Source organism: Falco naumanni, chromosome 3 (assembly GCF_017639655.2).
Source record: "Falco naumanni isolate bFalNau1 chromosome 3, bFalNau1.pat, whole genome shotgun sequence".
Lineage (NCBI taxonomy): Eukaryota > Metazoa > Chordata > Aves > Falconiformes > Falconidae > Falco > Falco naumanni.
Genome location: NC_054056.1, coordinates 88,442,114 through 88,467,567, shown reverse-complemented (window position 1 = coordinate 88,467,567; position 25,454 = coordinate 88,442,114). Strand labels below are relative to the sequence as shown.

Below are 25,454 nucleotides of genomic sequence, written 5' to 3'. Positions count from 1 at the left end.
AGAACTGTTCTTATAAAATTACCAAATAATATACAACACAATGTCACTTTCTCTTTGAAAAAGCTTGAAGTCACATGTACATGTTAAGTAGATACAATGATAGGTTAAGAATAATAACCTGGTTTTGATGGCTTTAATGTGCGTTAATTTAGAGAATATTATAATTACTCTTAGTAGTTTAACTGACACAGGGTAAAAATTTATCTCTGCAGAAAGCTAACACAAGATTTGCACGTAAATTAAATTTTATGTACATTTTATTGTGGGGATTTCAGTGATCTGTAAGACCCTTTCAGATTTTTGCCCCATGACAAGGTTACATCTATTGTGAATATTGGCAGCATGACTTTGACCTTCCTCCTAGTAATTACACATATTTGTTTATAGTAGGACACACAGGACTTTAGGGAAAATGAAGAGAAAAAAAAAGATGACAAAAGCAGTCACAGTGTTAACATGCCAGCATTTTAGCTGAGTGGCTTAGAGATGAAACCTACATTTGTTTTTGTCAAAGGCAAGGATTTGATTTTAATAGGAACTCATGCACAATTAGAGACTTTGACATTTGTTCTCACCCACACTGCACTCGAGTGTGGTAGAAAGATGTCCATTCCCTTCACATGAATGACCCTTAGGGACAGGACCATGGAGGATAGCTGAAAATTGTGTGATACATGCTGTTGTGATGCACATATCCAAATCTTCAATCCCAGCATGTGCTCATTCTCACAGCCTTTGCAAAAGAGTTTTAAATACTTCTCCAGCTTATTGTTCCCACAGCAACAACTAAAAACAGAAACAGAGAAGATGGGAAAGAGTATAAATAGATAAGGCTGCTACAGTATTTGCAGCATTTGTAATTGTGTTGAGGCTACTGGAAAACCAGCGTAAATGTTATTTAGCAACCTGGTCATTTGTAATGTTATGACAATGACCATTGTATTTTCAAATTATTTTACCAGTGTTAGCTTGCTGAGAAATATCAATTTATGAAGATCTCTTCTAGAAAAATGCAAAATTCCATTATAATTTTAATCTAATTCATTTTAAATAGTCATTACCTAAAGATGACCATAAAACCACCCAAAATAAAACTTTTCAGTCTGTTAATAGATATTACTTTATTCCTAATAGAATGAGAATGCCATTTGAGAGTAGTATACAAGTTCAATAGCCGACCTGAATGATGAAGTTAATCCCAGGAACCAGTGATTCATAAATGCAGTTTTTCTTAGTTTGTTAGGTTCACTGTCACAGCAGGGTTTCCTCAAAGCATGAAATGAAGCCATAAGCATTATATTTGCAGAAGAAACATATACCATCATATTTACACCTTTCTGGGAAGCAGCAAGCCTTCATGTCTTCTTTACCCTCCCCCCCCTGGATTACCTCTAGTTGCTTCACTTCTCATTCTTTGGAGAAGTTGGTATTGATTCACTAGTCAGAATAGTTTGTAAAATTTTTCAGTACTAGTGATTGAAACTGTGAGAAACAAAATGGAAATATCCTTACATTCATGCTTTTATAGAAAGAACATTAAGAATACATTAACTAATTAATTCCACCCATTTCCAGCTATTTACTAGAAGGTTATAGAATGCTTGGTAATAATTCTTAGTAGTAAGGCAGAAATTGTTATATTTTGCATGTTCTTGCCCTCTAAAGTACAGGCTGATCTGTATTATAAAAGAATACGGGCTCCTTTCAAATACGTTGTTTATCGGGCTCCTGACTTCTAAATTATGCCCACAATAGGCAGGAACAGTAGAATGCTGCCAGGAAGGACATACAAACTTCTGAACTCATGTCTTTATCATACCTCATCAGCAATCACTGGATCATCTGAAGACAGTCTTGACTTATAGGAATATCCCCTTGTCAAATTTCAAGCAAGCAAGTTTACATTTCATACTAATGTTTTGATCTTTTTAAAAATAGAATAGTTTTTCAAATATATACACATGTATAAATTGCACGAAATTATACACAGAGTAATTAGTACACACTTCGTATATAACAAACTGCTTGTACCTCCCCTTCTGTCTGCAAATATATATATTGGTAACTCAGCTTACAAAGATTTTAGTGTATATGTTTTTGTATGTAATAATAGAGTGAAAGAAACATTTTTATGTCATTCTGTTTTGTCACATTGAAAAAATGGCTAAATGTATGGATACATTACTGAAAAATGATTAAAATATAGTGTGTACAAAATAGACACACTAGGTTCATATGGAATATTGGTATACTATAGATCTAAATATGTATATTTAAATATAAATATATATACATTTAAAACCACAAAACTTTAGTTTTGCTCTTAATTTTTTCAAAGCTACTGTACCATCTCAGCTACACCTTTTAGAAAAACATTCTTTTCAAAATAACCACCAAGCTACCAAATTTCAGTGCCAATGGCAACAGTTTGAGATAATGTCAAGAAACTGTATGTAATTTCTTAAACTGGAAAAGTCTTTATTTGGTTAAGAGTATGCCTGTGATTTATATTTAGGTTCATGTATACTTCTGTATAAAATATATCTATCTGCATATATGGTGCTTATGTAAGTGCATACATAATGCATATGCTCAATTCCACTGTATTGCAATAAGGTGAGAGAGAGAAAGAATCTTCTTTTATCACTGACTGTTGAAATAGTATGTTCAAAATCCTTTCCCCTCTGGGAAGAATAATAATAACAAAGAAATAAAACTTCTTTCCTTTTTTTTCTCCCCCGCGCCCCCTGTAGACTAAGAATCTTACTCTAAAGTTTGCAGCATTTCAGCCAGTTGTGATTAGCAGCATTGGTTTGATGATTCAATGGTAAAAATGAACAGAATAATGAAAATGCAAATTCTAAATACATCAGACACAAGTTCATGGGTAGCATTTGTGTAATATTTTCTGATGAACTGTAAGCCTGACTTTGAGGTACTGTCTTGTTGATAATAGGGCTGTAATAGAAGTCTTTCTTGTACAGATTTACATTTCAGTTTTATACGGATTTAATCTGAAATCATCTATCTACATCGCATGAACAACAAAGTAGAATAATCTTTGGAAGAAACAGTGTATGCCCATGTATAAAACATTTTCTTTTAGCTTTCCAGTTTTCCATTTAAAATTCAATTTCTAGGGTTTTTTTGTTTTTCTCTGGGAAAAGTCTTCAAATTTGAGGTCACATGGCATTTAAGTGATGGACAATTCTTGAGCTCACAATGTATTGTAGCAGTTGCTGTCATATGTAAAGGAGAACCAAGTGACGTGCCCTGAGGTGTTATTTAGTGCTGCATTAAAAAGATGGCCAAGTGATGAATCAAAAGCCTGCTAAACCATTAGGGTATTGCTTTTATAAATTAAGCTCACATACCATTTAAAACAGGAATTAATATCTTCAGAACCAGGTTTCTTAATAGCTTGCTGTGGACAAACATATTAGCTTTGTTTATCTGTAGACGTGAAAAATAGTGTGTATATTAGCTACAGGAAAAGGCTTCCTTATACACCATGCTCCACAGTGCTGGCTGTTGAATATTTGATATATTAAGACCTATTTATATTCTGGAGTTTGGCCAGTGATTGTAAAGTCAGGCAGATTTAGTGCCTAAAATAGTTTATAGCCTTAGAGAAAAGTGTCAGTATAAAAATAATCATTTTGTCTTAGTTCTTTATGCACAGTTTCATTTTTTTCCTTGTGAAATCAAACTTGAAATAAAATAAGAAAAACAATCACAATCTTTTTGAGCTTATATCCATCTATCCAGCTATTCCAAATCTCCATAGTAATGGAGAACACAAGAACAGAGATGCACAAGTTTTGGACTTGAAAATGTATTTTCCAGTATTTCTCCACTACTCTATAGATAAATATAACAAGGCGTAACTGAGACTATCATAATGAATATTCACCATTGTATATCCTGCAGTGGCAACTTTTAAAGTCATTATAGTCATGCATAGTTTAACTCTGTAATTTATGAGTTGTTAATGTTTTATGATGGTGCTTCATTTTGCCAACTGGACAGAAATATATGTTTCTACTTTGGTAATGTGTACTGAAATATAGAATCATTTGGGATACTCTCCTTCAATGGCGGGGACTGAAAATACTTTAAAAATATCCAATATCAGTATGATAAAAAAGCTAGCCTGAGCTGTTATGAATGTTCACTTGCCTTTACACTCCTTCATCTTACTCTGATCACTGGCCAAGGAACTGAAGTTGCCCTGTTATCAGTCTTGCAGTCACAAGTACACCTCTGTGCAGCTTGGAGAGAAAGAGCAAGCACTCAGGGTTATCCTTGTGCACTCTCAGTAGCTAGTTACAGTAACACTGAGATGCTAAAGGCAAGTCTGCTCCTGAAAGCAAAGAGGGACCGAGTAATTGTTGCCTAATTGGAGAAATCTAATCATATGCAAAGGAAAAAAGGTAGAAGCCAAGGCAGTAGTAAGTCCTACCTGTGCTGGTCTCAGACAACACATCTTGAACTCTTTTAAACTTCAGTTTCAACTGTACTAAGTTATTTGGGTCAGTTTAAATTCAGGATGCCCTGGAGACAATCATGACTCTTGATGGAAATTGTTATGAATAATGGGGCTATTTGACTACAAGTAGAAAATATGTTCCCTGTTAAATTACTGTCACCCCAGGCAAGAATATTATTCTCCCAGCTCTTTCCTGTGACCTTCTCCCTTCAACCCTTATTCATTTGCGCCGAAGCCTGCTGTCTTTACCACATTTAATAGCTCCCCTGATGGCTACAAGTTGCATTGCAGGAGGTGGAAATTTTCATAGTTGTTATACATTTTCCCTTTCAGACTTGGGCTTTGACTAAGTCCAGAGGGGCAGTTAGATGCTGAATATCTTTATTTATTTAGTTAGTTAGTTAGTTTTGTTTTTTGAACAATCACTCATATCCAAAAGACAAAGGAAGGAAGACGTACTAAGAAACAGCCACCCCCCGCATAATATCTGTTCTTTGACATAGTCCCACTGTCACTTAGAAGTACTACTTTGGAAATGATCTACCATATGCTCATTATCTGTGATCCCAGAAAGAAGTTGTGCCAGAAGATGACAGTGTGTTATATTTATTTCCCTGTTACTATGTAATTCACACCCCTTCCAGGTCATCATGGAACAAAAAATGGAAATTCCTGGAGATCTTTATGGGGACTCAGTGAGGACTGGTAATGAAACGATGTATTGATTCTTCATGCATTTCATAACTGGAACAAATAGAGAGAAGCAGTAGACTCTTCCAAGACTATTTATCAACTGTGGTTTCCTGAAATTTTAGAAATTGTAACAAGTTCACTTCCCAGACCTCCTACCTCAGACAGCAGAGGTTGAATACCACACGTAAAACACTCTTTGGTCTACTGATACGTACTACTCTAATAAGAGTGGTAGAAATAAACGCTATTAATGTAAAACTATTTTAAAATGTGTCACTAAATACTGTAGCCAGCTTACTAGTACGGTTATTAATGTAGGACCTAGACTGGTTAATATTCTTAATTATTATGTAGGAAGCACAGGTCTAGGAGGAAAATTTGCCTTTCACAAGGTCTGAAAAGCAAAAGAAAATTGCATCTTTAATATATAAGTTAATGCCAGACAAAGAAATATTTCAATCTAATGAACCTAGGTTAGAACTCTAACTTTCATAAAATGCAGAAAATAATTGAAAAATAATGTGAGACATGTCACAGTACAATAGTTATACTAGAGAAACATCTTCTTTCATGTCTTTCCATCTTAAGCCTATTGTTTTTTAAAATTATATTAATTATTCCCTTACAAGTTCAAAATGAAAATCTTTACAGAGTTGGTCCTGTGCACCATTTTCAATGCTGTGGTTAGCTACAGAAGCTGTGGTTTATACATATGAGATAATGTGAAGATCAGCTTTAACTTGCATGTGGAAGGGCAGATTCAGATATCAGAAGCATTCATCACCAGGAAGTCAAGCTTATCAAACCTGTTAAAACAGCACATTGAGAATCTGCTTTACTATAAAAAGAACTGTATCCCAGGGAAAATATTTTCATGAAAATATTTCATCTGGAAAACACATAATTATAAATGATAGGATAAACTCTTCTCATTTCTGAAAGCACATTATTTCACATTAATTTTTGAAAGGCATAATTTTTCTGCACAGTTATACTGAATAAAAAAGTAAGAGCATTTAGTTTTCATGTTTCTGGATTAAGAATCAGAAAGACATGGAAAGACTGTGGCAACTAAGCACATCATTTTAGTTGTGACTGTTTCCATGTTTTCAATAAAACATGTATTTTACAAACATCAGCATGGCTCCATAACATCATGAAGACATCTACAGTTAAGTGCTTCCCCTTTCATATATACTTGGGAGAAAGTTTATTTCTTTATGTCAACAAGAGAAAATACTTGAAAAATTACTATGTTTTCAACTGTGTCCTCAAAGTTCTGTAAATATATATGTATATATGTGTGTCTAAATTTTTTTGCTAAGTTCAACTTTTTAATATTATTACTATTAATATAACAGTACATAGAATTCCAGATCAGGTGCCAGCAGTGAAAAATAAATGTTTACCACCAAAGAATTTACGGAATATAGGATGAGAGTTTATGTCAAGCATTTTCCTGTTCTAATGTACCTCTGTATATTAAGCCACAGTATAGGCCTTTCATTATATATACTGCTCTTTCAACAAGGGACTACCTACTATAGGTAGCACCTGTTTCACTTGACTCCAGCCATCTAAGTTAGATGCTCAGCATAAGCTGCTGATCTAGAATACTTATCTTGTCAGTGCAACAGGAACACACTTCTGAAGGATGATTATCCTCATCCTTAGCTGGTGAAAATGAGCAATATCCTGGATGTGACCCTCTCCAAGTGACCAGAATCTTTCTCCTGATGTAAAACGTTTTTCCAATGTCTCGTGGCTGACTACAGACAGAATTTGTACAAAAGAGTCGTGGAACGATACGCTGAACTAAGTCTTAGATGAATAAAAATAGGCAAAATTAATACCATAGGGGTCCAGCTCTGAAATTTTTATAGAAATAATCCCATTTGCTTTGATTTGGTTTTGCTTCACAGAGAGCCATAATTCTACTGCCAAAACATCTACTTGTGTCTAATACCCTGTAATAAAAAATGAAAATATGATTTTTAGAAGGGAATAACAAAAAAGTTAAATCAGTCTATTACATGAGTGCGGTATTTTATTTTTTAGACCTGCAAAAATAAAAAAAAGTTCTAATACTTTAATAAACACCTACACTTACAATGGAATTACACAATGAAATAAATAAAGGTGTCCTGTTTTGAGGATAGCACAACACCCAGATTTTCCTCATGAGAATTTCAGTTATGGTGATTCAGAAATGGACAACACCTGCAAACAATTAGCAGGGGTCTGACTACAAGCACTTGGATAATTAAGTTCCCTATGGGGTTTGTCCTAAATAGGTAGTCCTCAGTGTGTGAAGTTTACCACACACAGCAAGGATATTTCCTTTTTGGAACTACGTCTTGATGCAAGCACTTTTAGTCTGGTTAACTGCAACATCAGCTTCAAGTCAGAAACTGCACACAGGCCTAGATAGGAGGTATGAAACTTGAACCATACACTAACCATGCACACCAATTAAAAAAGATGATGCTTATGGTGCTGTAAGAATATCATTATTATAACAATAATGGTTTCCTTGTTTAAAAGAAGGGGAAGTTGCCTTTGCTACCACATTATACTTATGGTTAATTATTAAGCATTACCCTTTTAAATTCAAATTCAGTGAAATTGTCTTTCAAATGTAGAGCCCTCTACTTGTGTTATTTCTTTTACTATGCTTATGGTTTCAAAGGTCTTTTTTCCGTTTCTTCTTTTCATAGGAAATGATCTGTTTCTAGTTGCAGTACATGAACTGGGACATGCTCTGGGCTTGGAGCACTCTAATGATCCCACTGCAATCATGGCTCCATTTTATCAGTATATGGAAACTGACAACTTCAAACTACCTAATGATGATTTACAGGGCATCCAGAAGATATACGGTATGTCTTGTTCTAATAAAGCAACATATGTTTTTGCTTTAGAATATATGAGGTCCTCCGGTCCATACCACATCTCCAAAACTGTTTGTTAGCGTAGGCTCTGCCAGTTGTTATGCCAGAGGCCTTCTTGTGAGCAGGCCAAAGATTTTTATGAAGCTCTTTTACTTTATTTCTCACTGTTCAAAGCTTGCATTCATATTTCCACTGAGCTGGAATAGTAATTTTCAATGTTTGAAAAAAAAGCTAAAGAAAATATCTGCAAGAGTGTCCCAAACTACAAAAATATTAAGAAATGCAGGCCTTTAAGCATAACAACCTTATTTCAACAGTTGTCCAAGATCGTGTAACTGGATGAATTGATTATGTCTCAGTTTATCAATTATAATACTAAGCAGTTCGTTGGCTGTACAAAATTTGTGGTCCCAGAAATACCCTTTCTTGTGATAAACAGCAAATTGATCTCAAAAGAATGTTATTAGCAGCCCAAGATTTTGAGCTTCCTAGGGGCAAAAAGGCCCACTTCTTTAAGAAATGTTTCTTTAGGGTTTTTGTGGCCTGATATAAAAGACACATGATTTAAATAAATTCTGCATGTATTGAATTCAATTTGACAATGCAAGGTAATTGAAAAGTAAAAAGAAAAAAGCTAAAACAATAACATTATTCTGAGTATGAGCTGAATGTAACACTAACTCCTGTATTATGGTTCCTTTACATTTCCAAAGATGTGGCTTTATTTTTTGTTTTAAAGACTTTGATTCTGTTGTTATCTATTAAATAGTCTGGAGTTTTTTCTTCAAAATATATTTTTCTCTCCAACAGTGAAAAATCTCTGGTATCTGTATGTTAATACTATGTATCCAGTGCATATCATTTGGAATCACCTTGCTTAATATTCCCAAGTTAATTCAGTATTGGATTCAATTTTGTACTCACAATAATTTTCAGTTTAAAGGTTTGTCAGTTTTCTCTTGAATATTGGCAAGGCCATTCCTTGTTTACCTTAACTACTAGAAAGAGCTATGATCATGTAGAATTACTGTACTGCTAACTAGAACTCCACAACCTCCATGGTGTTTTATATTAATTTAAAAAATATGTTAAAAGAAAGGTTAACAAGCATTGATATATATTTTCATAAAGCATAAATAGCAATTTCAAAATGATTGGCGGATCAAGTTTTGTTTGGTTGGTTTTTTTGCTGTGTGATTAGCTGGAATGAAGGTTGTTTCTCATGACCTCATAAGTTGGTAGTCTAGACTTAAGGGCTAGACAAGAATTCTTTGCTGAAAACTAACTGCTAAGCTCTAACAGCTGTGGGCTATACATAAGGAGAAATGTGTTACCCCTGGGAAGTAATATCTGACATCATCACCAAATGGCATATGAAAAAATTTGCTTTAGGGTTAAAAACTTTCCAACATGAGCTACTGCAAACTGATTCCTTTGCTCCCCTTAAAATCAAGAAGTGATCTGGAATCATATGCCTCAATAAAAATGTCACACCTATTAAAATAATTACTTTGGTCTGCAGTATTCCTTGAAACACCATTATTAGCTGTAAATTATAAATGTCACAAGTCTTAAAATTGTGAATGAAATAAATGCCTTATTAAAGTGTATGACAACCATTTGGCAAGTTTAATATTTCCTTACATAGTCCATCTTGTTCTTTAAAAAGTATACTTCTTTTGAAAAAGTATCAGAAATTCAAATTTATGCCATTTATGCAGTTTTAAAGTCCTCTATTATTCAAAAGTCTTTCTGAACACTGTCATGCAAATTTTATTTTTTAAAAGAGGGAGGCCTAAATAGAATGAGTAAAATGAAAGTGTTCATCTTGTTTCCATAAATTTTACTGATCCAACTGAAATTTCTTAGCTTTTTGTACATGGAAAATATAAATAACATAGTAATATGTGTAGGAAGGGAAAAGCATTTTCAGTACTCCCATTGCAAGTCATTCAGTATGCCATTAAGGTTATGAATAGCATCTACCTAGGATGGCCTTTTGACTTCAGGTAGAGAAACCGTGAGTGGGATAGTTATTTCACCTGTGATCAAACTCTGCATATTATGATGGAAAATGTATTTGAAAGAAGAAAAATATTTTTAAACCACTGTACAGAGTTTTAGTTTTTAACTTTAGTTCTTCTTAATCTGTTTATCCTCAGAACAATTCCTTTAATTACCAGGTATCTAGCTTTGTAAGACTCACTGGAAAACAAAAATTAGAAAAAGAAGTAATCAATTTCATAATACTGAAGAAAACGTGGATTATGGTTTTTGTTTCTATGGATGCCTAGGATGTGAAGTCAAGTTTCAAGAGCTCCTATACATAGCAAGAGCCATTGAGGAAAGCTGTGAATGTCCTGTCACTAATGCACATGACATTACGTGGCCTACAAATTGAGTCAGTAGGAAATATCAAGTATGCTACATATATGCATATCTAAATTGATGACTGGAAGTTAAAAATGTGAGCTGAAAAATCCATTGACTGCTGATGAACTTATTAGGAACAGTTTTTTTGTTTTCTTTTATTTTGTACAGTAGACAACGATTCCTTTTTAATAGTTCTTACTCAGTTGGTAAAGTATGTGCTATGAACTACTCACACAAAATGATGGCAGACCGTGCGTCCTTTGCAGGTTTTATTGGAACCTTGTTCCAATAAAGTAGGAAGATTCTGAATGATGAAAAGTAATAATTTTCCTTGGGTTTCATAGTCATTCATTATAGCCTTTAACAACTCAGGTAAGGTGTGTTAGGTCACTTTTTCCATTCCCCTTGCACAGTAGGATTTGCATATCTTACAGCACATTTTTGTTATGTATTTCTTTGAGTGTCACTGGTGGGCACGTAGATTACATCCTGCTGCTGTATTTTTAAAGGTCCACCTGACAGGATCCCACCACCAACAAGACCTCTTCCAACAGTGCCCCCACATCGTTCAGTCCCTCCAGCAGACCCGCGGAAGAATGACAGGCAACCTAAACCTCCTCGGCCACCCACTGGTGACAAACCTTCCTATCCCGGAGCCAAGCCTAACATCTGTGATGGGAACTTCAACACTCTGGCTATTCTTCGACGGGAAATGTTTGTTTTCAAGGTAGGAGGCTGTGACTTTTTCAATGTTACATCAAATGTCTACATTTCTCCTTTTTTTTTTCTTTAAGCAAACTCTCATTCATTATGACTCCAGTTTCCCAGCCTGCTCACAGTTACAAAGTTCAAGTAATAAATTAAAAAATAAACATACACATGGTTTGAATGTCTAGCAGAGGACTGCTGTAATGTTCTATTTTGGGAAAATACCCATGTCAGCAGAAACAGCAATGCCTCAAAATGTAAGGGTAAATAAATGCTGCATGTTGTGGAGAGATAAAAAGTATAAATCAACTCATGAATAATAGGAATGATTTCATTGGGAATACAGCCACATCCAGAAATACAGTAGATATTGTCTTCAATACCTTCCCCACCACCACCACCCTGAACTATAATTTTAACTTTACAATTAGATCTGTCATTTATAAAGGAAGTTTGTCATTGTGTTGTGGTTTCATTGAAACCACAATATCTAAGTAAAGATCTTTGCCACAAGAATCTTATTGCAAATGTGTCATTGTTTATTTCTATTCATCTTCTTGCTCTGAGCTGAAAATGTGGTATAGACAAGAAATCAAAATAAACACACTGAACTGAAAGGCTATCTTTTGATAGAAGGCCTTTGCTAAGACTCACGGACATCAAAGCTATTGTAGTAGGATGATCTGCAGTATGGTTTCCAGAAGGCACTGAATGCTGAAGAATAATTACAGAAACATTACTATTCAGCCTCTTAAATCTTAAACCAATTTGTTGATAGGTAATGCTGTGCAAATATTCCAGAAACAAGCAAAAGGATAATCTATTATTTTGAACTACTGATGTGTCAAATTTGCTTAAGCAATAGGAAGTGTGGGTTCTTTGTTTTATAAATATGATTCCTTTTAACTTCAGTATTATCAGTAGAGAAGAGCCTTTCACATGAACAGATAACACTTTTTCCCTTCAGCAGTAGTGTTGGTACAAGGGAAGTGCAATGAATTTTTCCCCAAACATGAATGAAGCTCCCAGTTAAATGGCTTTTGTTGTCCTTTCTGATGACCCATTTCTCCCTTATATGCTTTGTTTTGGTGTACTCTATCACTCCATATAAATCTTATTAGCATTACTACCCAGGCTTTCACTTTCTTTAGCATACCTGAAAAAAATATATACAACAAATAGCTTTACATTAATTCATTCAAAATTATTGAGCTACTTTCACAACCCAATGGGCAGGAAATATTTTCCCCATAAACAGCTAAGGATTTTGCCAGCCCTGGGGCTGTCATCCCTTTCTATCTGAATATATGGTATATCTTCAGACATTGGAAGGTCCTGAACCAACAGTCCTTTTATGACTAAAAGTCAAAGATTAAGGAAGAATATAGTTTTCTAAATGGACATTAAACGGGATATTAAAATACTTACTTCAATCTCATGCCATCCACCTCAAAAGCAATAGAACATACTCTCGTTTTAGACATAAATCAATAAATAGTGAAATGGTATCCCACTAATACAGAATTTCCTGTCTAGCCAAGTCTGTGTGCCTGGATAAATAGATTCACTACCATTACTAATCAGTCACCTATCTGTTTGAAAATGCATATTATAAGTTTTCTCAAAAAAATATTTACTGCTTACTACCTTAACACTATATATTTACTGTACAGTTTGTGTGCTCAGTAGTGTCCAAACTGCATTTATGTTCCAACTCCATTCATGAACCACAACCTAATGATGTAGCACAGTAAAACTTCATCAGAGAGAAATGACCAGTAACACAGCGTTTATAGATTTCATGTTTAGAGTCTGATTCTCCGAAAGGAAGTTGCTATAATCATAATGGCAAAGTGTTGGGAGGGAAGAAAGAGATGACATTTGTCCAGATTTCTTTAAGGGTCCCACTCATGTCCCTGGGAGCGTGGCAAGGCATGACTTGGGTTACGATGCTAAGCATTGGAGTTTACTTAAGTATATAAATCTTGATCTTGTAGTCTGCATGTCTGAATGCTTGAGTTAGTAGGCCTTAACTTTTGGGTTTGTACATTAATTTGCTAATGAAGATTTTTGTCTGCTAAAGGAATTTCATTACCTGTTTGAGATTGGTTTGTATATTTGTGGTTTGGGTTTTTTTGGTTTGGTTTGGTGTTTTTTGGGGGGAGTGGGGTGGGTAGTGTATAAGGAGGAATATGAAAGGAGCAGAAGAGGGGAGAAGGAATTAGAAAAGTCAGGGGGTTTGAGTAATTTTCAGCTTTGCAGAATCTCAGGGGGACAAGTTATAAGGAAAAGCTCAGCATGTCAGGCTGTAGCAGGAGCAGGGCAGGAATTAATTCACAGAAGGTATAAACAGGAATAGGGACTAAATACAGGGTAAGCATCCAGCAGTGGAGGAAGCAAACCTGGAAGTTCTGTGGTCTGACACAACAAAAAACCCAAAGCTCTTTGCCCTTGCCTCTTAATGCTAGTACAAGGATAGACTGGGAAGGCATGCGTGGTGGGCTGAGAGCCAAGTACAGAGAGGTAGAAAAGAGGAGAGGATTGACAGCAGTACTGTACCACATGGAAAAAATTAAAGAAGAATTATGACCTTCATTGGAAGAATTACTGCTGGATAGTTCCCAGATGAGTTAAATTAATAAAGTTGGAGGCTAATCAAATGATATCCTTTTCTTTCTTTGTCTTTATCCACAGGTTTCTAATGATTGTGTAGTGGTAGCCTTTACTGCCTTTTGAATGGCATGTATGCCATGTACCAATTTCAAATTGAAAGTAGCCACTTTTTTATCTCATGGGCAAGTCTCAAACTCAGGAGCTCAAATTTTTAAATAATCCTTGAAATTACTTGGGAAATTAGCCACAGAGTTGAAGAATGTGAGCCCTTTTAAATAATTAAATTCTCATTTCAACATAAAACTGAAGCAGGAAAGATAACAGTTTGAGATACACTATGGATTTTCATAGTAGGTGACAAACAATATTAATTTCAAGAAAATTGTTTTCTCTTGGCTATTGAACTATTAGGTATACTCAAGAGTATCAGAATACTAGAAACATTTTCTGTGTTCAGTCAAATTGATGAGCTTTGTTTGTAATTTTAAGATTATCTAGCATTCTCAAATGCATATATCCAGAGTAAAACTGAATAACAGTAAGCTTAAAAGGAAAATGGAATTTACACTTATCCATCAATTTTTATTGTTTTGTCATTACTTTAACAAAGTAACAATCCTAATAACATTTGATAAAATAGGGTTATGGAAATAAAATGAAGAGGGACTATTCTTGATCTAACCTGAACAGTAAACACAACAGTAAATCAACTTGTTCAAGATTCCCCAAAGATCACCAAATAGAATTTTGCAGATCAATTGTTTTGATAGAAATGATTGGGTTGTAAGAAAAACAAAACTATTTTTCATCAAATATACATGGATTACTGACTTGCAAATGTATGGTCCCAAAAGGACTTCTTCCTGAATTCTTTAAATTAGATGCACTTAAAATGCCCCTGCTAGTTGTAAGCTTGGAGACACAGTATGCTATAGAAGAAAAGTATTAGTTAAAATCAATGTATTGTAACTATTTGTTTCAGTTATCATCAACTGATGTTTTAAAGTGTATGAAGTTTGTCTTAATTGAGTGAAGTTTTTAAATTATTGCCATTATTTAATACATGGTTGAACTGATATAAGCAACCACCATCACAGAATTTCTATGCCAAAATTCATGAGTGCCAAGTTTTTATCTTGACATTCCAGTTAGCTTCTGTATTTATGCTGAATGCAATTAGTGTTTAGCTATCACTCTCACTTCCAATCTTTTCTGCAGCTATTTTCTCCCTCTGTTTAGTTAGAACTCCCCTGGGACACAGAAAATGGCTGAAAATGGAGAAAAACAAATTGGTCTTCCCTTTCTGGGAAAGTTGTGCAGAGTGGTATGACACTGTCTGCCTTTAATGGAAAAACCTCTCAACCATTGCTTGTCGCAAAATGTGTGGTTTCCAACAATACTGTTCTCTCCTTAAAGTCTCCGGAGAGTACCTCCAGGACTACTGTGTCATGATGAAAAGGAACCCCATTGTCTAAGGTCACCAGAAAAGATCCATTAGTGAAGAAGTTTACAGTGTATATTTCCAGTTCTTCCTGTGTTCTGAGCAATTCACACTGCTTTTCCAGTCTTATGTAGAAAAACAGTTTTGAAGATAATCTAGGATGTCCTATCAATAAAGATACTTATGTTAAAAACTTCTGAATCTTTTACACAGTTAAAAAGGAGCCAGTGGTTGCACAGAACATATTGGCTCTCAAAGGATGCAGATAAAATAACACTGGTTGCTTATTCTGTTATTTTTGAGGCATGTACAGCTTGTGTTTGACTCTTCATGCAGATTGTTCCTTGGCAACAAAATTACCTCTAGCTCTGCATCAACAATCTGTATTGCTGCTGTTACTATCCTTTTTCTTTATGTCCTTTTCAGTTTCACAGATTTTAACAAAATCCTTTGGTTTTTGAACAGGTTACATCTAGAAAAGTAAGCACTAAATCTGTGGAACTTGTCCTGCATAATCAGGAAGTTAAAGGGACGAGTCACTCTGTTTACATGACACAGGTTTTTGCCTCACAGAACATCTCATAGAGGTTGCACTGGTCCTTTCTTTGTTTAATGCTAAATCCATAAGAAACAAATGAATGGATCCTATGTTATCTATAATGGTTTTAGTATTCCTTTCAGAAAAGTTAACTCACTTTTAAATTTAAAAATTTAAAAATGCTGGAAAACAGCATTTTTAACCACTGTCATATACTAGGGTGTTTTTTGAAATGTAAGTATAAGAGAAAGAAGCTTGTCCATCAGACAAATAGCAGTTCAGCTCAGACAAATGTCTTCTGAAATTTTAACATTACAGATGGTAGAATATGGAACCAATTTTAGGAAAGCCTTAACTGGCTGTGTTTTACTATTTTATAGTAATTTCTCCACAACTTGCAGAAATTTGTTTTCTGACTCTTCATCTGCTAAGAACCATTGTAAAAACATTTATGATGTGCTGAACAAGCCAAGCCAATTAGGCTGTCATTACCCTTTGGCATTAGTTTAGACTACAGTTGTTTTCATACACAACAGTATAGATGCCATTTAATATCCCTTTCAGGATTGTGTATTTATATAGAGTGTACTTTTAAACACAAAGGAAAAAAAAAAGGTTTCTTGATATGTGGTAGACACATAAGGAATTTTTAAAGCATTTTTGCATTGCCTATGTAATCATACCTGGTAAGTCTATTAAAAAATCTACGAGATGGAGGGGAAATACTAATAATAAAAAGTAGAGACAAAGAAACAGCTATAGTATGAGACTTGACTTCACCATATTTGAAAGCCTTTTTTCAAAGATGTTGAAGACATTTTTTCAAAGTTCTTCTGGTCTGTTTGTGTAGCTGTTTTTTGTCACGTGATGCTGTGGGTATCTGGGCTGTCAGTTGCAGCCTGGGAAAGTTCAGCAGAGGATGCTGCAGAAGTAGACACTTTGGGATCTGAGAGGGAAAACCACTTAACATATCAGCTGTAAAAGACTGGGAACAGGAGGGTGGAAGTAGCGAAGTCTGCAGAGAGAGAGAGAAGACTCATTTACCCCTACTTTTTGTATCATTATGCTAGGAAGAACAATCTGGTGGAATTTGACATTTTTGAACTCATCAGGGAAGAGAGCTGCTTTAATTCTGGCAATTCAGGTTATATGTTGAAAAAGAAGGAGAAAAGCAGCAAAAACTCAGGGAGGGACTTCAACATGTCACAGTAGACCAAGCCTATTGGAAATATACAGGAAGATGTTTTGTGGCACAAAAACAAACTAGTTTGTCTAGAAGGAAAAAAAGCAGGGACATGCTGGAATACTAAAAAGTCATAGCTTGTATATTTTTGATAAATGGATACTTTCACTAACAGATGTAAAAATATTTTCCAAATGTTACCTAAACCTTTTGGTGTGCTTCTAAGCCAGGGAAGGGTTTTAGCTCACACATTTCACAGTTTTAAAATGGAAAGCACACTCTGTTCATCACTTTATGGAAAGTGGGTAGTATATTCCATCCAGCTGCAGAGGAACTTAGACAAGAATGTAATCACCTGGGTAATAATTGTACCAGAACAGTTCAATTAAAAATCCTTCCACGCTCTCACCTTTTAAAAAAATTATCTTGGACTTCTTTAAATAGTTTTATGTTCATTCAAAAGATGGCAACACTGTCATAGCTATACTTACTATCTAGCACTTACTAACCTACATATTTGTTCACATATAAATATTATGTGTAGAAACTTATAACTATATTATTAAGGCTTTATTTACAGAGGGCCAGTGTAATGGATATATATGTTATTGAAACTTCTATGCAACTTGAATGGTTAACAATCTGTACTATCTGGCTAATAAAATTCCTATTATTCATGTACTAGCCCGCTAAAAAGTGTAACTGTAGCAGGATGCCTGACTCAGTATCTTCAGCAGGACTTCAGGTCTGTCAGAAGAGAGAGTGCTATTTTTTTCCAAAAGGCTATGTTTTCATTGGGAAACAATATAGTGTAAAAGGATTTGATCAGTAGCAGAGCAGATGGTACTGAGCTCCTCTCATGTCCATCATATGTGCTTTGCTTTTAATTAGATAGAGTCTCTCCTCTGAGGCCAAACAGTTCCACTACACATGTGGTTCAGATTTTTCTGAAGGGCAGCTATCCATTAGACACTGGTGTCTTTTGAGCCCTCGAAAGCATACCACACAAGTGTTTCATCTAATGCAAGTAGTGTTACCACCTTGTTAACATGTAATTACTCATACCATCTTAATGCAAATAAACCCTCATGTACAAAACACATACTATTATTTCTATTCGTACCAAATTTTGCACGACATGATGGTACGTACCTTCATACTATAAGTTTGAACGATATGCATTGCAATGCAGTCAAGGGAGAAGAGGAAGATTTAACAGCTGTCCCAAGATATCACCATGACCTTACAGAATAATATCCTTAGTTTTCTTTTCCTTGAGAGAAAAACAAAGCAGAATGGGTTTTTTTGTTGGTTTTTTGTTGTTTGTTTTTTTTTAATTAAACATAAGAAAACACTTTTTCATTGTAAACCTTTACAGGTTAACCACTGGAACAGGTTGTCCAGAGAGGTTGTGGAGTCTCCATCTTTGGAGATACTCAAAAAGTGACTGGACGTAGACCTGGTCAACTTGCTGAAGCTGACTGCTTTGAGCAAAGGAGGGGGCTGGATCATCAGAGGTGCCTTTGAACCTCAGGCCTTCTGTGATTTTCTGTAGCAATTGAAAGATGAGCACTAAAAAGGCATAGCACCCCAAAATGTTTCTGTGTTACCTTTTTTTCCCCGCTTTCCTCAAAAGGAGGATTTAAGTGTGTCTTCATACTCTCCCAAAACCCCCAGAGATCCTTTCCAACCTCAGCCATTCCATGATTCTGTGAATCCACTGAAATTTGACTGTTTTACCCAGTCATTTCCCAGTAGCATTTGGTCCATCATCTCTTTTGGAACACGGCCCTCACAGGCAATAGCTAGTGAGATTTGGTCAGGACACTGTTGTGTGACTTCTGTATTTCGGCTCAGAAGAAGAGATCAGGCAGAGGAGATTGGGGCGTTTGGCTGCTGCTCACAAAGCACTGCTGAGGGGACTGCAGGGGGGGAATATCCACCTCTTCCAGCTGTGCAAGACAAATCTTCTACTGTATCCTTCTTCTATCTCAGCTTTCAGAGGAAATCCCCCTCCTTTCTAGGGTCAGGCAGTGGGCTAAAATACTTTATTCAAAAAGACTGACCACATCCTGTCTGTGAGACTCCCACCATCTCATGATGAGCCATTAATACCACAAGGTGCCCTCGCTTCCCCAGTGAATCCTCACAGAATAAAAAGAGGCATTTCAGACTCTTCTGGAGTTTTTACAATGGGGTGGACAGTCTGAGTTTAACATAAACACTCAAGTATTTGTGTGGAGCCATATACAAATGTGGTAGTAGGATTTGGGACAACATTTGTAAAGATTTTCACAGTTAAACATGAATCTTACAAATTCCTGTTTATCATTTAGTTATAAACTAATAAAATCTGAAAAATGTGAGTAAGTGCTTGTAAATCATAGGCCAAAATTCCAAGAATTAGTCATTCTTTAGAAGTGTTTTATTGTTTTGATTTTTAAATAGAGTGGAATTGGTGGAATCTGAAGATGGCTGTTACTCTCTTTATGCAAAAGGACAGAGTGGGTCAAATTTTTATATATTCTTACAAAATTACTTTTAACAATATTGAATGAAATACAGAATAATGACTTTTTCATGATCCCAACAAGATAATCCACAAGATTTTCCGATAGCATGCCTGTATGGAGTTATTCTATATTTAGAATTGCTATTTTTCTTAGTCATTGACTATGACTGTTCCTTTTTTCTCCCCATATGTCAAGAGGTTGTCTTGAAATTCATTGACCATTAACATAATCATGCTTTCAGTCAGGACAAGTTTTGCTTACTATCCAATGCAAGCAATACAGAACAGTTACAGTTCTGCCTATTAAAAAAGTGAAAGACATTGGTAATACAGATAAACAAATGCATGTGAAAGACTGATCTGGCAGATTTACTTCTTATGAATAACTCAAGCCTAGATAGAGAATCTCAATGGGGAAAATATATACATAGAAGCCCTCAGTGGGCATAATCACTTGAGTAAGGACTAACTATGTGAATGACAATTGAAAGATCAAATCCTGATTTTTTTTTTCCTCTCATAGTTGCAGAATTTGTTTGCTACAGTCAGTGAATTAAGTCTCCATTTGTTATTTTACTGTAACAAAAATTGACAAAAAGCATTAACTGAATACTAGGGTACAAAAGGTATTTAATTTTGTAGAAGTAGCCTGTTTTCAGAGACTCAGAGTTTGAGTGAACCGATTAAAAATACTTCATTGGCAAGAGAATAAAAAAAAAGCATTATTGACAAAGAAAAATTGCAAAAACTCTCAGCAAGGAATAATCTAAAATTACATGGAAGCATATCTTCAATTTTGTACTACCAGCAAGTGTTATCTTGCAATATTAACAATACATTTTAATTGGGGCTACATCCTAATGGAACCAAAGGGAGTAATTGCAGAAACACTTCAAGTACAAGGCTTAATTAAAATTTCTTGTTGTACAAAACTGTGGCCTTTCAAGTAATTTAGGTAAACATTTTGAGAAACAATTGGAATGGCTTGTAACAGAAGCATTTTCAAGCAGTGGTATTGATCAGTCTTGAAAATACTGGCTTAATCTTGATTTACAGCTAAAGCCTTATGTTCCAGAACTATTTGTGTATTTTTAATTTCTTTGTTTCTTTTTTGTTCCCCTTTCAAGGTGTTGAGGGTCTACAATACAGAAGTTTAAATGAAAAGAAACTAATCTCATTTGTTTCTCTGCATTAGTCATTTCCTATACAAAACGGTGTGCTACTAAACAGTTGAGGTTTTAAGGACTTAGAACAGCACCCATGTTTATTTTTGCAACAAATCAGTTACTTCTATGCATACTATTGAAAATCTATTGAAAAATATCAAGAAGTTATAATAGATGTTTATTTAAATCCTGTATTTTCTTCTTTTTTATAAGCTATAACTTGAATATTTTTAAGTGTTGCCTTCCTTGCTTATTGAGTGAAAATTTGGCCCAGTTGAAAGTAATGGGAAAAAATCCATTGACTGTAACAGATTCGAGATTTCACTCAGAATTAGGTACCTGTGACATGACAGGGAGACTATCTATTTTGAGTAAAATGTATTAGGTAAAATAAAACAAGAAACAGCAGATTAGCTTGTAATACAAAGCATATGAAATAAAACCATGTTTTCCTATGCAAAATCAAATTTGATTATACTACTTGTTCAGTCTATAAATCAAAATGAGACAGGGATCATTTTAATTAATGATTCAACATATCTGTCCAGTGAGAATATCTTCACTGAAGAGACTGTATTAGGTCAGAGGTTATATTTAATAATGACAGTTAAACCCTTTCCCGTTCTTGCAGTTCACCAGTGTTTCTCCTCAATTTTATCATGATGGAGCCTTTGTTGATGTTTAAGAGTGATTCTGGCCAGCCCTTTATAACACCCACATTTACTGCTTCAAATGGTACATTCCCAGTTTATCTGTAATCAGATGTAATTTACAATATTGCATATTCACTGTTAGAAAATCCTTCCTTTTCTTCACAATCTAATCCCTGTATCTGGGTGACAGAGACAGGCAGCAAAGACAGTTGAATATCTACCATTTTCATATTTGCCGTGTCATGACAGATGTCACTGTTGGCTGCTCTTTGCTGGATATGCCACTCTTAATGGCCCGTTTTCTCTTTGGCCATCGCTGTCAACCTCAAAACCGAGTCACTCCAAGAATATCACTGTTCACCCACTGTTTACAGGGTCAACTTCTACAGTCTTTTTCTAATCCTGCCACTTCCATGGGGGAGAGGTTTTACTTAGCTTTACTTCATGCTACTCAAAGCTAGATTTGGTACCCAGAATTTTTATTGTTGTTTCCAGCACAATTTCATGGATCACAAGCATTAAACTGAGATCAAACAACATATATTAGCATCTTAGCTTGCAGCGACTTGAATCCAAAATAACCCCCATACACTTGTATAGTTAACTCTATACCCCCCCACACACACACTTAAGAGAGTTTCTTATGTCATGTCTTCCCCTATTTTCATGTTACCAGCTTATCAAAGCTTATTGTTTAATTCATACCCTCAACAACAGGAAAGACTGAGTTATCAGCAACATATATTTAACTCATGCTGTATATTTTTAAAATCTGAATTTGGTTATGCCCTCATCTGCACATCTTGCTGTTTCACAAGTGACTTGTGTAAACTTTTGCAAGCCAGGTCATTTGCAAACAGCTTCTTGTTAGTCCATTACCTGTGTTTAGTTAGCTAGTTCATTAGTTTCAGTGTATCTCAGAATAGCCGTTTCCTCTATTGCATGATTACAATAGCTAGATTTTGGGGCAAAAGATTGGGACATTTTGACCTTTGAAGTGTTGCATTAGTTGACTTCCATGGCCGCTGAGGATAATACACACACAAAAAAGGAAGCTTAACAGAAATTTATACTTATTTGCATTTTAAAAGGTTGGCACATATAAAATTAAACACATTCTTACATTTTTTAGAAGTGTCTGGCTCTTTTTGCAAAGAAACTGTAGTCTGACCTGAATAGCTACATATTTTCTACTCTGTGATTTAAAAACTCTTACATTTAGGTATACCAGCCCATGCAGTTCTGAAGGCTGATATACCTCTTTTCATATCTACTCATTATAGGTGTGCACGTGTGAACCAAGGTGGTATGGCCCTGAAATAAGTAGGGTAGATCCTCTTCCATTTCCTCTACGCAGAGTGTGTAAAGGTGTGGAAGAGCCTGGTTAGAGAAGCTTCAGTCTCTTGTTTATGCATGGACTTTCCTGAACTACTGCAGCCAGGAGGAAATACTTAAATTGCTCACTGTTTCTTCCTCCCACCTGTGGTTCTGACATGACTCGTGAGGACACTGCACACTTCTGGTCTCCTCAGAGAATCCATGCAATGTGTGGTGTGGAGAGAGCAGGAGACAGGGTAAGTGGTAGGATGAGCACATACTGCATCTACAATTAGTATCACATCAATTGCATGTGTTGCAAACCCATGAAGTTTGGCTTCAGTGATTATGAAGCTTGAAGGGAGGGACATGGTAATCTGAGTTCTTCAGAGAGGCTGTAGTTGTGTGTGACATGTACATTGTGGTTTCCATCTGCTCATGCTACGTCCTCACCCACTGACATCCACCTTTCTTTACAACTTGTAATGTTACTGTTATATTAGGAACATTTTGCCCAATTTTCATTCATTCTTTAATTTTTTTCCCCTCATACTTTCTTGTGAATGCTTTGCTATTATTAGGCATAGAATCGTAGAATGGTTTGGTTTGGAAGGGACCTTAAAAGATCATCTAGTCCAGCCCCCATAACATGGACAGGGACATACATATGCATATGGAGAGAAACACAGATGTGTATGAATTTATGGGTATTATAGAAACATGAAAAGATAGGTGATATAGTGATAAGTCATATAAATATATCACAATTTATTCTACAGAAAAAAGATCCCTGCTTAAAGGAAATGAAACTGTATTACAACTAGGAAAAATATTTGGAATATTAATTTCTATTTTCCTACAATAATAAGAATAGATGTTTGATAGTTCTGGTTAATATTGGCAGATATAGTTTGTTACTCCCTCATCTTCACAAGCTTTTGGCCAACAAGAGTGAATGATAATGACTTTTATTTTATTTCCACGGTGAAAATAGATGTAGAAGCTTCCTGTAGCTGGAAATTATGCTAAATGATCTCCTAGACATGCCATAGTTCACAAGTCACAGGTTTATTCATGTAGGTGAAATTTTGGTTTTTTCTGAGTGAATCCTTCTGTGCTCTATTTGGAGTTTTGCAGTTTTCTTGGTTTGACAGTGGTATCTAGCTGGGTTAAAGAATGTAGAAACAAGCATTTATGGCTTTAGCTTAATCATAATTTCTCTGCTTGACTGCTTTCAGCATTTTCCTTGCCTTCAACTAGAAATTTTGATGAAGCAGGTCATACCTTCTCTTGGATTGTCAGTAACTTTTGGTTATCTAGGCTCATAGCCTCCGATGCATGCTGACTTAATCCTTATGTTTTGGGAATAAAAATAAAGAAAGGGAATTGAGTCTGCTCTCCTCTGGCCTTTGTGATTTTCAGAAAGTGCCCAAGTCATTACAGAGAGCCTGATGACTCAGGCATATCTGTAGTAGTTGTTAAAATAGTCTGCTCACTCTTCAGGCAGATGGTGAAGCACCATATTACACATGATAAAGTGATAAGGGCAAACAAGTAGAGAAAACAGTTATTCTGATTTCATTAAAATGGTTGGTCTGTTTTGCTTCGACAAAGGTAAGTCTATCCTGGACCATTTTCACATATTTGTATGTCTGTTCTTTACAAATGTGGAGTCAACAATTTCAGACTGATGAGAAATAGAATATAATCAAGGCAGGGGGGGAGGTGGCAGGGAAAGTTACAGAAAAAATGCAGGCAAACAAACCTTAATATTCCTTTTTCTCTTCTCATAGCCCAAGATGGGTAGAAAATATAAATTACAAACATATAAAAAAAAATCCTTGGTTTTTTTCATAAGCTCCTAGGTAGTACAGTTAGTCTTCTCCAGGAAGGAGATTTCTGTTCTAAGGTCTGTGCTGCTGTTGGTAAAGCAGTATAGCATAGTGCTAGGGAATATTATGCAGGTGGGAAAAGAATCTTGAAAATACTTTTATGTTGATATCTTGCCTGTTTCTAAGGAATTGCACATTTTCAAGTCCTCTTGACAATGTTATTAAAGGGAAAAAGGTAAGACCAAAGTTCTTGATTATTTTATTTTATTTTATTTTATTTTATTTTATGAAATGGTAAAAGAGGCTGTAAAAGGATGGACAAAAAGTGGAGAGTATGAAATATATGTGATGAGCTGGGGAATGAAAGCAGTTGTAAAATTGATATTACTGAGCTTTCAAATAGCATAGAAGCTCACATGTTTGTCAGATTTAAGCTAGCAAACTGTCATAGAAAACTATTAGTTATTTAGTTTCCCACAGACTGCATCAAGAGAGGAATGTGTTAGTATAAGAGAAGTACCAAGAGTTAGGCATCGATAAGTGGAAAAAAAGGATTTACCTCATTTGAACATTATGCTCATCATATATCCTGTGATATTTTCAAGAACCATGATCATGTGTTGACAGCCTATGTAAATGCTGCCTGTCAGAAAGCCAGTCTTCATTCCAACTCAATTTTACACTATTATTTGTAAAGAGACAAAGATAGCTACTGCAAAGCTATCTTTACCTCATATTATTATACAACTACTTATCAAACCCTTTCACCTGTTTTCATTGTTTAGCCCCTATTATATACCTGCCTGGTTTCAAAGACAGATCTATCAAAAATCCCTTGTTTGATTTATGTTACATAGACAGGTGTGTGTATTAATGAAAACATGTCATACTTTTTTTCCATTTGAGTCATCATTGTTAGAGTATTTGCAGTTTAACTATAACATATACCTCAGCAGAATACTTTTTTCACAATGTCAGGAGAAAGTTTTTCAGTTTTAATGAAGAAAAACAGTAATTCTTTTATAATAAAATACAATATAAATCG

General features: G+C 35.2%; 1 protein-coding gene across 1 annotated transcript in view; it reads left to right on the top strand.

The window, feature by feature from the left end:
- MMP16 (matrix metallopeptidase 16) overlaps positions 1-25,454 on the top strand; it is a 194,453-nt gene that overhangs the window by 127,452 nt on the left and 41,547 nt on the right. Inside the window, exons 5-6 of the mRNA XM_040586220.1 lie at positions 7,900-8,061; positions 10,956-11,173. Of these exons, the coding sequence (XP_040442154.1) occupies positions 7,900-8,061; positions 10,956-11,173 (380 nt within the window). The remainder of the gene's footprint in view (positions 1-7,899; positions 8,062-10,955; positions 11,174-25,454) is intronic.